Raw genomic sequence first — 16,932 nt, 5'->3', positions numbered from 1 at the left:
GTTTACTCTTTGTACAGAAATGTTTTCAAAAGCAAAATGTATTTTACTGCTGTCAAAATATGAGTCCCTTCTTGATAAAGTTCAGCAGATATTAGACAGATTAGATTAACATGTGGAGAAGACGACGACACAAAGAAAAACACTTTTAGGCGTTTTTTTTCCAAACTGCAGGCGTGTGTTGCAGTTGGACGTTTGTTTTGTTTGAAATGGGGGAGTGTTGAGAAGGAGACACTGTTTATGTTGTAATGTTCAGTCGTGTTACAGCCGAGTTAAGTTAGAGCAAAATGTTATGTTAGAATTATTATTCTTTTTAAATTGGGTTTTAGATTTGCTGTAATCTGATGTACCCGATGTAATCAAAGGTAAACTGTCAAAATCCAGACTTAGAGAGACTTATCCTGCATTTGTGTCCAGTAGATCAGACGACTGTAACGTCCTGGACTCTCCAAACGAGACTTAAGACAGAACAGAACATCCAGAACATCCAGAACATCCAGAACACTGCTGCTCGGGTCAGGACTAGAACCAGGAAGTACTTCACACATGTGTCCTGTGGCTCAGGTCTGTGGCTCCTGTGGCTCCTGTGGCTCAGGTCTGTGGCTCCTGTGGCTCCTGTGGCTCAGGTCTGTGGCTCCTGTGGCTCAGAAACTTTAAAGCAGCTCAGTGTGAACAAGTCTCTCCATGGACCAGCACCAAAGAACATCTCCCACATGAGCCACAAGAACATCTCACCTAAACCAGGACTAAACCAGGACTAAACCAGGACTAAACCAGGACTAAACCAGGACTAAACCAGGACCAAACCAGGACTAAACCAGGACTAAACCAGGACCAAACCAGGACTAAACCAGGACTAGACCTGGACTAAACCTCTCTAAGAACTTCAGACTCTGGCCTCCTGCTGGTCCCAGAGTCAGGACTAAACTTGTTGAATCAGTGTTTGAGTTTTGTGCAGCTAAAACCTGGAACACTCAGGCTCGTTTGTGTTTATCTGTGCAGACGACCGAAAGGTTTTCTGTGATTATTTATGTTCTGATTTGTGTGATTTTAATGTCTTACTTATTCTGTAAAACACTTTGAATGACTGTGTACAAATTGTGCTGTTCCTTGTATATTCTACATTCTGGGTTGATTTAATTTGCCTGTTTAATGTAAAATAGAAGGTGTCATCAGTGTGTGCAGTGTCACTTGAGCTGGGACAAAGATCAGGCATCAGACAGAACTTTCACATTAAATATGAATGTGACCAGAGTGTGAGCTCACACATGACAATCAAACAATATCTATAAACTATCCAGCCCTAGCCAACTGTGTAACTCCATCATTTTCAGTTTCATTCATTAAAAGGTTGCCATGGTGGTGGTTGGCTGCTCTTGTGGCTGATCAGCTGGCACACTGAAAACTGAACAGACATTTTATTTTACATTTTTAACTTCACACTCTGGGATTTTGACCAGCTAAGAAGTGCAGCGTGTGCAGTTTACAGAACGGACATTGCAGTTTGTTTTTCCTGTATCCATGGTGATCCGGGCCTCACGTGTTGTGTGTCCGGGCCTCGCTTTAGGAGGGCGTGTTGTGTGTCCGGGCCTCGCTTTAGGAGAGCGTGTTGTGTGTCCGGGCCTCGCTTTAGGAGAGCGTGTTGTGTGTCCGGGCCTCGCTTTAGGAGAGCGTGTTGTGTGTCCGGGCCTCGCTTTAGGAGAGCGTGTTGTGTGTCCGGGCCTCGCTTTAGGAGAGCGTGTTGTGTGTCCAGGCCTCACTTTAGGAGAGCGTGTTGTGTGTCCAGGCTCCTCCCTTGATGACCTCAGGGACACTTTTGTCGTGAGGACTGTTATTCCCCTCAGTTCCTGACACTTGGCCAAACCTGCTGAGCCTCACGGAGCTGTTTGTTTGATCTTTCTATTATTATTGTGTTTTACTGCTCGATGTGCTTAAATTAACCCTTGTGGACAGAGAAAGTGATGCAGATTGATTGACTTATTGATCGATTGGTTGTTGTAAATGTGCTGTTTTTATAAAGTTGACCTTGACCTAATCATTGACTGAGTTTAATAATCAGCTTGGACTGAGGATGAAGAGTGCAGTGAGTTTAGAGACGCTCAGGGACCAGTGCAGAGTTTAGCCGTGACATAAAACTAACAACAAGTAGCATGCTAACGTGCACTTCCTGATATTAGAACAGTTAACCTATTTAAAATGAGATGCAGACACATTTTGACCTCAAGAGCTGCTTATACAATACATCTGTACTGAGCTAAGGCTAATTTTGTTGTAAAAATGTCACTTTTATTCACTTTCACTGTGCATTTTTCATGAACCCTAGAGTCAAAAACTGCACAGTTCACTGACTTCTGTTTTTTTGATTACATTTCCCCCAAATTACATGTCCATTTTCCAGGGAATGACATAGTAAACACTGGACAGCTGTTTGCGATCGATGCAGCTTCAGTTTCAGCGCACGAGAAGCCAGAACAAACAGGACAGAACAGACGAGAGCTGCACATCACGTGATTAAACATGTCAACACTCAGGTCAACACACAGGTCAACACTCAGGTCAACACTCAGGTCAACACTCAGGTCATTTTAGACCATTACTCAACCAGGAGAGGTCAAACACGTGGAATGACCCGCCCCACATTCAGACCAGAGTCAAACTGCTATAGGGAGGCATTTTGTGCTCTTAGGTTTAAGGTCTATGTTTTATGTTTGTGTCTTCAGCACAAATAAAGTGATCTTGAAATCTGTCCATGGTTTAAACAAGCTGGATCGTTGCAGATTTTCATGTTTGGTAATAATAATAATGTTAATTTAGTCCATTGCAGTGCAGCTTTATGCTCTGGACCCTGTGGGAACCATTATATCTGACACACGTGTATGAACAGAGGCGGAATGGAACAAAGTACAAGTAGTAAAGTACTATAATTAAGTGCATTTAAGGTATCTTTACTTTTTTTTTTTTTTTATGGATACTTTTTACTTTGACTTGAGTACATTTGACAGCAGTATCCGTACTTTCTACTCCACTACATTTTGAACAGGACTGAAAAGTAAAAGTCTTTTTCATTATTGTTTGAGACCTGCTGAAAAAGCTGAGGGTCACAGTTTGAGCAAACAACAATATACAGATAAAAACAGCGAGGAAAATGTTTGATTCAGTTACTTCTGTTGAAAAAAACCTCAGCACAAACCAAAATCGATACATTTTAGGCTTCATAAAACCTCAAAATATTCACAAAATACATTTACTTTTTACTCTTTAAGTATATTTTTACAGGTACTTTAATACTTTTACCTATGTTCATTTTTTTCATGTGATATTTTTACATAAGTATTTTTTTTGCCCCAGTGTTTCTACTTTTACTTAAGAAACAAAATCAAGTACTTCTTCCACGAGTATATATGAATACACATGACTGAGGAAAGGTCAACATTTGGGTCATTTTAGCCTCTTCCTCAGGCGTCAGAAGAGTCAAACATGTGAAATAACCTGTTCTAACTTCAGGCTATGGAGCAGAGTTGTTATGGTCTAGACGGGGGATCATAGTCCATTGTCTATGTTTTAAAAAATATACATTATGTTTATTTGTGTCCAAAACAAGACCTTCCTTTAGGATAAATAAAGCTATCTTGAAATCTGTGTGGAGGGAAAAAAACATGCTAGAGTATTACAGTTTTTAACATTTGGCATCACCCTTTGCACTGCTGTGTCCCAACTATTATTGTACATTAGCAAGTGATTATGAAAAAATAATATGGAAGAGTCTTAATATGTTTTAAATAGGTTTAAATCTGCAGCGTTAGTAGAAAATAGATTTTTTTTTAAAATTATTACAAATCATTAAATTAAGGCAGAGGCATCTAAACACATTTATCAGTCGCAGTTCGTAGTTTGTCCGGAAGGGGGCGGAACCGTGACGTTCTCAAATGAACCCGGAAGTGCTTAGCTCCGCAGTCAGGTCAAAACATGTGATGCTAACAGCTAGCACAAAGCTACACAGCAGTCACAAGTGCAACGTTTTTACTTTATTTTTCAACAAAATGTCAAGAACTACTGACGACAACAGCGAAGGTCTGAGCGCGCTGAAGGAGGAGATGAATCTGAAGGTACAAACCAGGAGGTAGTGGAGAAATGAAACAAAACAGACATGACGGAGGACAGTGCAAATGTACAATGATGTAGAACAGCAAGAGGCTTCAGCATTTCCATTTCCATTCATAGGGCATGTGCAATAATAATAATAAACATTGTGCTTTTGTTCTCAGGGCCTTTGGGTTTGTACAATAGTTTAGAGACAACACATTTGGGTTTTTTAGGCCGCAATGCAAATTTTTAGAAGAAGAAGAACAGCAACAATGCAAAAATGTTCAATTTAGAATATTTTGAAGAGTTTAGAATCTTCAGAATATTAAATAATTTGTTTTGTAAAGTACGTCTGCTCCTGTCTCTTCACATGAGACACTTTGTTCCAAGAGGCACAATTGTTGTTTCTAATTTTGTTTTTACTCAGGACAAATGTTGCTGTTTCAAGCCCTTAATAAATAGTTTTTGCAAATAATTATTCAAATGTTCTATCAAAATGATTCAAACATAGAACGAATGTCCTCATATGTCCACATATTTTTTCTCAGAAACAACATAATTTAAAAAGATAATTCTTTGGACCTGATGAGTGTAAAAACAAAGAGAAATGAATAAAGCCAAGCAAGAAGTAGTGATTGGCTAGAATAGTTTTCAAAAATATATTGTAGATGGATTTTTTTTTGTTTGCTACAATATGTTTTTGAAAACACCAAAAAGTACATGTTTTGCGTTAAGTTGTAGGTTTGTAGCAAGCTTTCTATTCACAAATAAAAGTATATCATTCAAAAAGATTTGATTGTATGAGCAGAGCCAGAATATGTGGGTGACTGTTTCTTCAATGCTATGACAGAGTAGTAGCAGTAGTAGTAGTAGTAGCAGTACTAGTAGTAATAGCAGTACTACTACTAGGTAGTAGCAGTACTAGTAGTAGTAGTAGTTGTCTTTGGCGGTTTTGTCTCTACTAAAGCTGCACTTGTTTATTCCAGATCAAAGAGCAGAAGATAGTTGTTGATGAGCTGTCCAATCTGAAGAAGGGCAGGGTGAGTAAAACACATGTTTATACTCAAGTGAATTAAATGCCAAAGAGCTGCAGGTCGTCTCAGATAAGTGAGGCTTTTTGTAACACTTGACAGGAACAACACAGCCACATGAGTAAACTTGTATTTTCATTTTGTGACCTTAATCTTATCTTGACTTGCAACTTTTTACAGGGTGAGCTAGTTTCATTCTTACTGAAAATGTATTTGTTTCCGTGACCAATATTGCGTTATCTACATTTTTATTATTGTCTGAGACTTGCTGAAACGTCTTAAAGATCATAAAATCTGCATGAAATACTTTTACTTTTTACTCTTCAAATACATCTTTAAATAGGTACTTTAATACTTTTACTTAGTGTGATACTTTTACTTTTTTTCCCCCCTGGTATCTGCACTTTTACTTAAGTAACAAACCTGAGTACTTCTTCCACCACTGAGCAAGAGCAGATCAAAGACAAAAGTCTCTGTTATATCCCACATGTCAAGTTTGATATTATTGTGTTTAAATAATGTCACACAATCTTCAAAATGTGCCTTTTCTTTGTTTACATTGCATTTGTCTAGATCTTTTTATATCCTTTGACTTATAGTTCAAGTTTCACAGTAGACCTTTTTCTATATTAGCACAGCTTTATTCATAATGAGATTAACAGATTTTTTGTCATTTGTTTTCAGAGAGTTTACACCCAGCAGCGTAACAGCAACATATTTTTCGTTGCGGACAGAGGGCAGACTCTTAGCTCATGTAAAAGTAAGTGGTAAAGTATTAAAGCAGAGCTGTTGTGCTTGTGTCTGCTGTACGGTTAGAATCTATGACACCAGTGGATCATTATGTTATAATTTGGGCATTTTAATTTGCAATATTCTTCTAAAACGACTTGGTAAGAGAAACAAGTCCGCTGACTTCTGCATTAGAAAACTGTGTCATCACAACAAAAACAAAAACCCCTATAGATAGCTACTCATTTTACTAGCAACCCCCAGATTTTTTTCATTTGTACCAAAATCACTACATGACGCTGCCAAATCCTACTTGTATCACAGGTTAAGAAAATAAAATTGCAGGACGTAGTAAGTGCAGAGCCGTGGAGTGAGCGTGGACCATTGGCAGTGAAAATGGGGATTGATCGTCTCAAAAAGAAGCAATTAAAGATCCCTCCAAATACAGCTCTGAGTGGATAAATGAGGAGGGGAAACAACTGTAGCAGGGTTTAAAAATGTAAAAATCTCATAATGCAGTAATAAACCATTGACTTTGCGTTTCAACAGAGGAACTGGACATCATGAAGAAAGAACTGCAAGATATCTAGTCCAGCTTAACCATGTGTGGGATATTTTGTCAGCTGAGCTCGTCACCTGCTCCATCTGAACCAAATGCCACGGTTTATGAACAACTAAAAAAGCGAGGACCAAATTGCAGCAACAATCTCATGATTCAAGGACCGGGCTGTTGTTACCAGTGTGTATTTTCAGCTCATGTTCTTCATATGAGAGGGGCCCTAACTCCACAGCCTGTTCAAGACGCTAAAGGGAACGTCCTGTTGTGGAATGGAGAGGTATTCGGGGGCCTCCCGGTTTCCCCAAATGAAAACGATACTACTGTTGTTTCTGAACATTTAGCAGCTTGCAGCAGCCCGTCTGAAGTACTTGATGTCTTCTCCTCAATACAAGGACCCTGGGCGTTCATTTATTACCAGAAAGCTGCGGAATACCTCTGGTTTGGACGAGACTTCTTTGGTAGGAGAAGTTTGTTGTGGAAATTTGATCCAGAAGTAAAAATATTCAGTGTGTCTTCTGTGGCGGCTCATAATTTGGAAGATAATGCTTGGAAAGAGGTCCCAGCCGCCGGTCTGTACAAAATTGACCTAAAGACGATCAACAAAGGCATTACATTTGAAATATACCCCTGGAAGAAACCTGAAAATTGTGAAAATGATGACACTACGTGGGAAACAGTCCACAGTGAGTGCTCTGCGATTACAAACCACTCGAGGCTCGTCATACCATCATCAGTCACGCCACTGAATATGTCTTTGCCAGATACATTACGAGAGAATGAAACTGCATCTAAAAATCAGCAGAATAGCAAAGATTTAGCACAACTACTAGCAAGCTATGGCCAAACAAGCGACGTGAATCATCTAATCGATGTCTTAAGTGAAGCAGTGAGACGACGTGTCCAGTCGTTGCCTTTTATTGAAGAAGTTGAGTCATTGAATAAAAACGTAGCTAATGTTGCGATACTATTTTCAGGAGGTTTAGATTCAATGATTTTAGCTGCTTTGGCCGACCGTCACATCCCTACGCACGAACCTATAGATCTACTTAACGTTGCTTTCAAACTACAAGAGCCAAAAGTACAGAAAGTAGCTGGGAACAAGTCGAAAAAGCACAAATGTAAAGCCTCAAACGCAAATATGGAGAACTGTGAAGTGAAACCAGCCTCTAGTCCGTTTGATGTGCCAGATCGCATCACGGGGAAAGCTGGTTTGGAGGAATTGGAAGTTTTGAATTCGAAGAGAAAGTGGAATTTTGTGGAGATTAATATAAGACCAGAGGAGCTGCAGGAAACGAGGAGGGAGAGGATCAGTCACTTGGTTTACCCCCTGGACACGGTGCTGGACGACAGTATTGGTTGTGCCGTGTGGTTTGCAGCGAGAGGAAGAGGAGTCATCAGAGACGGAAGTGAAGAGCGGCCATTCACGTCTGAAGCAAAGGTCAGTATGTGGTGTTTTAATGTTTCATGACTAACAAATGCCAAAGTATAAATCATCATATTTACACACAGAACTCAAATATTAATGGCAATCAATGCGTCAGGGTTTGAGCGGCTGCAGATTTCAGCTTTTGTTTCTCCTTGGAATCATTATACACCTGACTAACCCTGCACTTTTCTGTAAACGGTACTGGACGTTTGGGGGTGTGACGGCTTTTTTCTGTCCTGTGGTGTGACACGCCTCTGGATCAAAATATAAAAATATTTGAGTTCTACAGTAATGGTAAGGAAGACAAATCACAAACATTACATCATTTGTGTGATTCTTTTTAGCCTGCCCTGTGTGACCTCTCCTGTCACTCCACATTCACAAATTTATCATGTTAAAAAATTTGAATAAATAACTTGATGTCTCTAGTGTTAGTTTAATAATTACACCACTGTCCCAACATAAAGAATTTCATTTTAACAATTAGAAATGCAGTTTTCTCCGTCTCTCTGCAGGATGTCAAACCTGTCGTTCAAAGTTTTTCAGAAAAGTTGCATTTTTATAAAAAATGAGAAAATGATGATTAGAAATTTTGCCCTGAAGCTTAAATCCCAAACCCAAGAGCGCCCCCTGGTGCATAAATGTGGGATAAGCTCCTTCTGTTTCTGTGGAACTGTCGTTTTTAAATATGTGACTTTTCATGTCACACCATAGGACACTCTCTGGATCACAGCTTTAAACTGATTATGTTTTATAGATTTAAAGTAGATAATGGTGTGGTTTTATTCATGTTTACATGTCTCTCTTTATACAAACACCTTTATGAACTGTCTCTGACACAAAAGACTCAAACTAGAATGTTTTAAAATAAAAGTGTCAAACTGCAGGACATTTTACTGTATTTTATTACAATACCAAAAAATGAAACACAACTTCATTCTAAAACTGTGTGTAATTCATAGAAAACATATCTCTGCACAGTTGAGTTTATTTTTTGAGGAAGAAAAACATTATTTATAAATTAATTTAAAATGATAACGCTGAAAACGAGCGTCACTTGTAATAAAAAGAATAATTTTTGTAATGAAAGAATAAATGCTTAAATCTAAAAAAAATACATGAAGGTTAACAATAAAAATGATAAACAAAAATAAATAAATCAAGAAACAAACAAAATGAAAAACAGCAGCAGAAAAGAAGATTAAAGCGTACAGTTTGTTTGATTCTATAATTGGATTTATCCATATATTTTTTGTCTCCTTGTAGATCGTTCTGACAGGGATTGGAGCTGATGAGCAGTTGGCGGGATACTCCAGACACAGAGTCCGGTTTAAGACCTCGGGACCTCAGGGACTTCTGGAGGAACTGTCCATGGAGCTGAACCGGATCTCCAGCAGGAACCTGGGCCGAGACGACAGAGTGATCGGAGACCACGGCAAAGAGGCCAGGTGAAAGGAACATTTGTGTTTTCTTTTGGCCGAGGTTAAACAAAATGGACGCCTGCTCAGTCTATTCAACATTTACTGTGTTAAAGCATTTGACAAATTGACTTCTGTAGGTATTTGAGGTGAGGTTTATGTTGTGTCCCTTTAACTTTGCACACGTAGATACATTTTAAAGTTGTATTTAGTGATACTCTAGTTTCAGCTGGACAAAAGTTTCTTCAGTTCTGCTCAGATTCAGATGCTGGTGGCCTTATATCTATGTGAAGTTTGTGTCGTTAGCTCTGCCCTTCAGTGTCCAGGAGCGATCTGACCAGAACTGAAGCTAAGACTAAGTTAATTATTATTATTTAACATGCAGTACAGTCATTTACATCCACTTAAATGAATACTGACATTACAGCACCATAGAAGGCCTTTCCCAGTGTTTTCTGTTGACCTGTCCAGCGCTTTTCCACCTCCGCTCGACCAATGTTTATGTCAAGAGCAGGATTTGAACCGCCAACCGTCAGCTCAGTGAACACACGATCTGCCAACTGAACTTCTGTCACCCTGTTTAGTTTGAACTTTTTATTATTGTGTTTTACCGTTCTTAAACAGTAAAATACAAACTGCTCCTGAAGGACACATATAGTGATACTGATCCTTAGCAACTTATGTCTCATTTATTAAGAAGCAAAAATAAACCTTTTGTCCGTTCATTTCTCCCATTTGTGTCTAAAGGTTCCCATACTTGGACGAGGACGTGGTGAGCTTCCTTAACTCTCTTCCCGTTTGGACTAAAGCCGATCTGTCTCTTCCTCGAGGAGTCGGGGAAAAACTGCTTTTGCGACTCGCTGCTAAACACCTGGGCCTGGGTCAGTCCTGCGTCCTGCCCAAAAGAGCCATGCAGTTTGGCTCTCGAATCGCCAAAATGGAGGACAACCGCGAAAAGGCATCGGACAAGTGCACAAGACTTTTAACTGGATAAACTTTTATTACAATCGACGGGAGGAACAATTGAATAAATACAAACTTGATTATAAAAATGTCATTATATAAAATTATTTGTGTACATGTATGAGAATAAAATGTGTTTAGACCATGTAGGATCGGGTGTTTTGTAGTTTTTCTTTGAAGTAAAGATCACAGTCGATGTAGGACGGCAGATTCCCAACGTCAAAACGGCCCGAGATCGGATAGACGTACACGGGCGTCCTGAAAAACAAGTGAATACAAACGTAAAAGTAAAAAACACGACCATGACGTGTGAGCGGGTGGGAAATACTGGACCATTTTCTCCCATTTTACACCATTTTTTGATCCGTTCTAATGTTTCCTCGTCACAAACAGACCTGGAGTTGTGTTTTTTTGTTTCATTCACATGTTTGACACAAGCCCTGCAGATTTAGGCTGAGTTCTTCTCTGTTCCACCTTGTGATGTCATCATGTGGTGATACAGGAAGTGCTCCACTGTGTTTTTAAACTCCACACACCTTCACTAGAATCATTTAGAGTTGCCAATCTTTACTGAACTAAAGGTAAAAGAAGCTGTTAACTTGACAGATCATGATGTGTCTGTATGAAGAGACCGGTCCTGCATTTCTAAAATAAGACATTTCGTTTTAACAGTTAACTGGACGTCTAGGTGTACTGTGTAACTTGTCTGCTGCGTGCTTGCCTCCATGGAGATGTTTTTATTACTAATGCTTTGCCACGAATGTTCCACAGTATCTCCATGGAGACAAGCAGGTGACCAGAAACATTTACATCACCTTGAAATGATCCAAGACACAAAGATCCCAGGTGCGTCTTTCTCTTCTATCGGCGCAGTCTACAGTAAAAGATCAAAAGTTTAGGTCTCATTTTAAGTCAGATTTTAAAAACGATGTCAGTCTTTACCTTCTTTTCCTCAAGAAAAATATCCAACAGAGGCAAGCTCTTCTTTGACAGCATGTAGTAACAAGGACACTGCAAAAAGACGGACAAGCAGCAGATTTAAGCTCACGGGGCTGGATTATGATGAGGCCTGTCACGATATATCGCTACAGAGAAGTACTGCAATTAGACGATAATACTGAAGTTACTTAATACTACAGAGACAAAGCAGGATAATCTCAGTAAACCTGTTGTTAATTACTGTATTTTCTGGAGTATAAGTCGCACCAGCCAAAAAATGCATAATGAAGAAAAAAAAAACTTATTTCACATATAAATCACAGCATAAGTCGCACCCACGGCCAAACTATGAAAAAAGTGTGACTTATACTCCGGAAAATACAGTAAATACAGTATAATTAAAAGGCCTGAGCTGCAGAAAGTTAACAGCAGTAATTAGCCTCACAAGGTAACATGTATATTCTAACCTCTACAGCTCAGATCTTTGGTTGTGACATAAAAATGGCAAAAAACTCCACACCACTGCGAAGAAACTGTACACAAGATAAATACTGAGCCAGAAAACGTTTCATCTACTGAACAATGAGTTGATACAGTGAATATTGTGACATGTCTAATCAAAACTGGAACCAGGTCAGTATTTATTTATAGTATTTATTTACATCTGGGGAGATATTTGTCATTTTTTGACAGGTCTTATCAGGATTATCGAGTGTCGTCAAATGTCTATTGTGGAGTTATTCTCGTATTTGATATTCTGTCTGAATATTCTCCATACTCACTGCTCTTCTAGACGTCGTCTCAGTGGGGAGGGGCTTCTCTTTCATACAAACGGCGCACAAATCCTCGTCCACTTCCAGTATTCCATATTTACGTGTTTCTGAAACATTAAAGTGTGACAGGTTAGACTGCTCATTTTAAATTACACTTACATTAGAGATTAAATTACATTAGAGGTTACAGTTACATTAGAGATTACACAATACCATCTTTTTCCGTTCTGATACCGATTCTGATTCTTTAAGTATCTGTATCTGATACTCGGTGAAAAATACAATAACACATTTGGATCAGTTCTGTTTTGTCTCTCTCATGTAACTACAGAACATCCATCCATCCATTTTCTTCCTCTTCTCCGGGGCCGGGTCACAGGGGCATCAGTCTAAGCAGGGACTCCCAGACTTCCCTCACCCCAGACACGTCCTCCAGCTCCTTCAGTGGGACCCCAAGGCGTTCCCAGGCCAGCCCCAAGACACAGTCCCTCCAGCGTGTCCTGGGTCTCCTCCGGGGCCTCCTCCCTCTCTGAGCAGATGCCCGAGCCTCCTCAGCTGCTCCTCTTGACGTTGAGGAGCAGCAGCTCTACTCCGAGCTCCTCAAACTATCTCTAACTACAGAATAACTATGTGCAAATAGAAGTTTAAATGAGATTTTCTGGGCGACTACATCAGTAAATCGTCTACATCAGTGCATCTGCCTGACCAGGATATCGACTGAACTGAGATTTGGAAGTCGATATTTGATCCGGCAAATTTTTCCATTATCCCATACCAGTGTTTTTGTCCAGTTGACAGATTTAAAGTTCATCTTTTGCTGTGGATCAGACCTGGACGACAGAGATCACACCGACTGCAGACCTAATAGTTCTGATTCGACTGGTTTGAACTGTCAGAAAATGCCTTTGTGAGTAAATCGTCTGCATTTTGGATGGACTTTTCTGTGTTCAGTTCTGTTTTCTATTTTGTTTTGTTTTTTTCTTGTCAGTTTTTTCCCACAAACTGCTGTTTAACTGATGTAAAACTCTGATGAACTTACCACAGACTTTCCCGACAAACCAAGTCCGAATGAGAAAAACATGAAAACGTCTGATTACGTTTAATATTTCTACAGTGACAGTTCTATCTCCCTTGAAGCGAACGTTAAGTGTAGCTGTAATATTTGCTCTTTAGACTTTGTACCTTTTGAATCTGATAAATGCGTTTATATTTTGTGACATAAAACTCACCCTCTTCTTTGCACTCGTAGGACAGAACTAAACAGCTGTCCTCACTTTTCCCCTGGAGCTCGTGAAATCTTTCGTTTACTCGAGTCAGACTAAAATCTTCTTTGAAAAGTGTGTCACTGTTGAAAATAAAAATATTACTAATAATGAGAGAAGTTTATGTCTTTACCAAACATGACACTCACCCTCCGATCACCATCACATCATCTTCAATCTGGAAACGCTTCACTGCGAGTTGGAGACAAGCCACGGCCCCGAGGCGCTCCTACAGGCAGAAAACAGGAAATTAACTGTTCCACCTTGTGATGTCATCATGTGGTGATACAGGAAGTGCTCCACTGTGGTTTTAAACTCCACACACCTTCATTTATACAATCATTTGGATCATTTCAGCTCTGGAATCTATACTCAAGTAAAAGGTAAAAGGAGCTGTTCACTTGAAAACTCCCACTTGATGACATCACAAGGTGGAACGCCACATTTTGAGCTTTGTAGATGTTACACACTAATAATAAAGTGTGACTCAAACATGTGTGAATAAAACAAAACACAACTCCAGGTCTGTTTTTGATGAAAAAACAACATTGTAACACAGTTTAAAGGTCACAGGAGTCACTTTTGCGTGATATAGGACCTTTAAAGTTAAACTATGTAACTTTTCTGGAGGAGAGCCCATGGATATGTTACTGCTTTTCCGAGAATGCTCCACAGTATGGCATTAAACATATGCGCCTCCATAGAGACGACAGGTCAGGTGTAAGATGTAAGAATGCCTGAGAAACGAAAATGTGTCATTTAATAAGCAAAATGTGTAAGTTTACTCCCACGTAACGCTGTGAGTAAAGCACGAAAATCTCCATGGAGACAAGCAGGCACAGGACTCCCCACCAAAAAAGCTCCAAACTGCAGCTTTAATGTTCAGAGGTAAACCGCACCTCGTTGGTTCTTGTGCCGTCGCTCAGGATCTTGACGTTTGAGAACTGCTTTGCCCATTGTTCAAACGCAGCGCGATAAAGAGCATTTGTCTGTGGAGCAGGAGACACAACATTCAAACCTCGTACAAGTACTCACTTCTACTTAAGTAAAAGTACAGACACAGAGGTAAAAAGTTACTCAAGTAAAAGAAAGAAAAGAAAAGAAAAAAATCTATTAAAGAATAAAAAGTAAAATAACTGTAAATGTAGTGATATTAATAAAACAATTTAACAGTAGCATCCATCCATTTTCTTCCGCTTATCCGGGGCCGGGTCGCTGGGGCAGCAGTCTAAGCAGGGACTCCCAGACTTCCCTCACCCCAGACACGTCCTCCAGCTCCTCCGGTGGGACCCCAAGGCGTTCCCAGGCCAGAGAGACATAGTCCCTCCAGCGTGTCCTGGGTCTTCCCCGGGGCCTCCTCCCGGTGGGACATGCCCAGAACACCTCCCTAGGGAGGCGTCCAGGAGGCATCCTGAGCAGATGCCCGAGCCACCTCAGCTGCTCTACTCCGAGCTCCTCACCCTATCCCTAAGGGTGCGCCCGGCCACTCTACGGAGGAAACCCATTTCAGCCGCTTGTATCTGCGATCTTGTCCTTTCGGTCATTACCCAGAGCTCATGACCATAGGTGAGGGTAGGAACGTAGATTGACCGGTAAATCGAGAGCTTCGCCTTTGGGCTCAGCTCCTTCTTTACCACAACGGACCGATACAGCGACCGCACACTGCAGACGCTGCACCGATCCAACTGTCAATCTCACGCTCCATCCTTCCCTCACTCGTGAACAAGACCCCGAGATACTTGAACTCCTCCACTTGGGGCAGAGACTCTCCACCCACCCGGAGAGAGCAAACCACCTTTTTCTGGGCGAGCACCATGGCCTCGGATTTGGAGGAGCTGATTCTCATCCCAGCCACTTCACACTCTGCTTCAAACCGCCCCAGTGCTGCAGGTCCTGGCTCGAAGAAGCATCAGGACAACATCATCTGCAAACAGCAGAGATGAGATCCTGTGGTTCCCAAACCAGGCCCCCTCCGGCCCCTGGCTGCGCCTAGAAATTCTGTCCATAAATATAATGAACAGAACCGGTGACAAAGGGCAGCCCTGGCGGAGTCCAACATGCACTGGGAACAGGTCTGACTTACTGCCGGCAATGAACACAGCTCCTGCTCTGGTCATACAGGGACCGGACAGCCCTTAGCAAAGAGCCCCGGACCCCATACTCCCAGAACACCCCCCAAAGGACACCACGAGGGACACGGTCGAATGCCTTCTACAGATCCACAAAACACATGTGGACTGGTTGGGCAAACTCCCATGAGCCCTCGAGGACCCGATGGAGAGTATAGAGCTGGTCCAGTGTTCCACGACCAGGACGAAAACCACACTGCTCCTCCTGAATCCGAGGTTCGACTATCGGTCGGATTCTCCTCTCCAGTCCCTGGAATAGACCTTACCGGGAAGGCTGAGGAGTGTGATTCCTCTGTAATTGGAACACACCCTCCTGTCCCCCTTCTTATACAGAGGGACCACCACTGTGCGTGGAGGTGAGGCCGACTGTATCCAGCCGGTAACGCTCAACCTCCCGCACAAGCTCAGGCTCCTTCCCCCACAGTGAGGTGACATTCCATGTCCCCAGAGCCAGTCTCCATGTCCAGAGATCCGGTCGTCGAGGTCCCCGCCTTCGACTGCCACCCAGATCTCTGTGCACTGGCCCCTCACCAGTAGCAATACAATTTAATTTCTTAATTTTTCTCATTTACGTATTTATTTTCATTTTGCTCAAAGCTGAAGCTCAAACTCTTAAACTTTAGTCAGGATGTTTCCACGAACATGGCAAAAATAACCCCTCAAATCAGATGAAAAGTACTTTTACTTTTCAGTCCTGTTCATAAATGTAGTGGAGTAGAAAGTACAGATACTGCTCTCAAATGTACTCAAGTAAAAGTAAAAAGTACACACTGTAAAATGCATTAAAGTAAAGTACAGATTCCTTTCACCACTGGACAGACATAAAAAGGCACATAAAATACAGTTTATTTACTAACTCCAGCTACTTCTGAGTGATGATCTGATCTATTATTCTGAACTCCACGTTTAAACATCCCAATCCTACATTTCCCCAACCAGCTCCACTTGTCCAGTCTGAGCTGATCACTCTGGTTCTGCAGTTAGAGCCACAAATGTCCTGGGCCTGATCTTTTAAATCATTAAACCAGGACAAACATGACCTGCTCCATAAACCCAGAGTAATGTCATTTAAACCACAGCTCCAGGACAGTTTATCATCGCACTAACTCCACTTACAACCACATAAACGCAGTCCACACACGCAGCAGTGGTCAGGGCACGGACCCAGTGTGAGATCAGGGCGCAGGGTCCCACCGGGAGCAGCGGCTTCGCGACCCCGGCCAAGTGAACGAACCTCCCGCTGCGGTCCTCCAGGACGTCCCGCTGCAGCCGGGTCCCGTACCCCGCGGCCAGGAGCACGGCCTTCATCCCGAGGAGAGGATATCACGACAGAACAGCAGGAAAGGAGAAGATACTAACTCAAATAACCACGAATGAATGAATGAAATGACACGACTCAAGGAAATAAACGTGACTTTACAGCTGAGACAGACAGTCACGTGGACTATCGCGAGATGTTGATACCGGAAGTACTTTAGATTTAAATTTGTTTACATTTCACATTTTCTAATTTAGTTTATTTTATTTTGTTGTTTAGTAATATTATTCTTCATCCATAATTTTAATGTTTTGTCCAAATGTCAAAAATAAAAAAAAGGTCATTTTAAAGTTTATTGACAGCTT

The 16,932-nt window shown here is 41.2% G+C and overlaps 3 protein-coding genes across 3 annotated transcripts; 2 read left to right on the top strand and 1 right to left on the bottom strand.

Annotated features, from left to right (window-relative positions):
* Positions 1 to 3,961: 3,961 nt before the first annotated feature.
* LOC117389159 (ASNSD1 upstream open reading frame protein-like) lies at positions 3,962 to 6,520 on the top strand. Its single transcript, XM_033986772.2, has 4 exons — positions 3,962 to 4,103; positions 5,067 to 5,120; positions 5,796 to 5,871; positions 6,390 to 6,520. The coding sequence occupies exons 1-4, from the start codon at positions 3,969 to 3,971 to the stop codon at positions 6,428 to 6,430; spliced, it is 306 nt and encodes a 101-aa protein (XP_033842663.1). The 5' UTR covers positions 3,962 to 3,968; the 3' UTR covers positions 6,431 to 6,520.
* On the top strand, positions 6,443 to 10,306 carry asnsd1 (asparagine synthetase domain containing 1). The gene is made up of 3 exons (XM_033986770.2): positions 6,443 to 7,837; positions 9,092 to 9,273; positions 9,991 to 10,306. The coding sequence occupies exons 1-3, from the start codon at positions 6,443 to 6,445 to the stop codon at positions 10,235 to 10,237; spliced, it is 1,824 nt and encodes a 607-aa protein (XP_033842661.1). The 3' UTR covers positions 10,238 to 10,306.
* Positions 10,307 to 10,340: 34 nt separating this feature from the next.
* Positions 10,341 to 16,722, bottom strand: zgc:136439 (uncharacterized protein LOC678627 homolog). Its single transcript, XM_033986773.2, has 8 exons — positions 16,426 to 16,722; positions 14,080 to 14,169; positions 13,330 to 13,409; positions 13,148 to 13,263; positions 11,928 to 12,025; positions 11,149 to 11,217; positions 11,022 to 11,080; positions 10,341 to 10,464 (listed from the first exon to the last, which is right to left on the bottom strand). Exons 1-8 carry the CDS (start codon positions 16,615 to 16,617, stop codon positions 10,344 to 10,346), a joined length of 825 nt encoding a protein of 274 aa, XP_033842664.1. The 5' UTR covers positions 16,618 to 16,722; the 3' UTR covers positions 10,341 to 10,343.
* Positions 16,723 to 16,932: the final 210 nt, after the last annotated feature.

Source organism: Periophthalmus magnuspinnatus, chromosome 21 (genome assembly GCF_009829125.3).
Source record: "Periophthalmus magnuspinnatus isolate fPerMag1 chromosome 21, fPerMag1.2.pri, whole genome shotgun sequence".
Taxonomy (NCBI): Eukaryota; Metazoa; Chordata; class Actinopteri; order Gobiiformes; family Gobiidae; genus Periophthalmus; species Periophthalmus magnuspinnatus.
The sequence above is the reverse complement of the archived record's forward strand: the minus strand, read 5'-3'. Positions and strand labels throughout refer to the sequence as shown.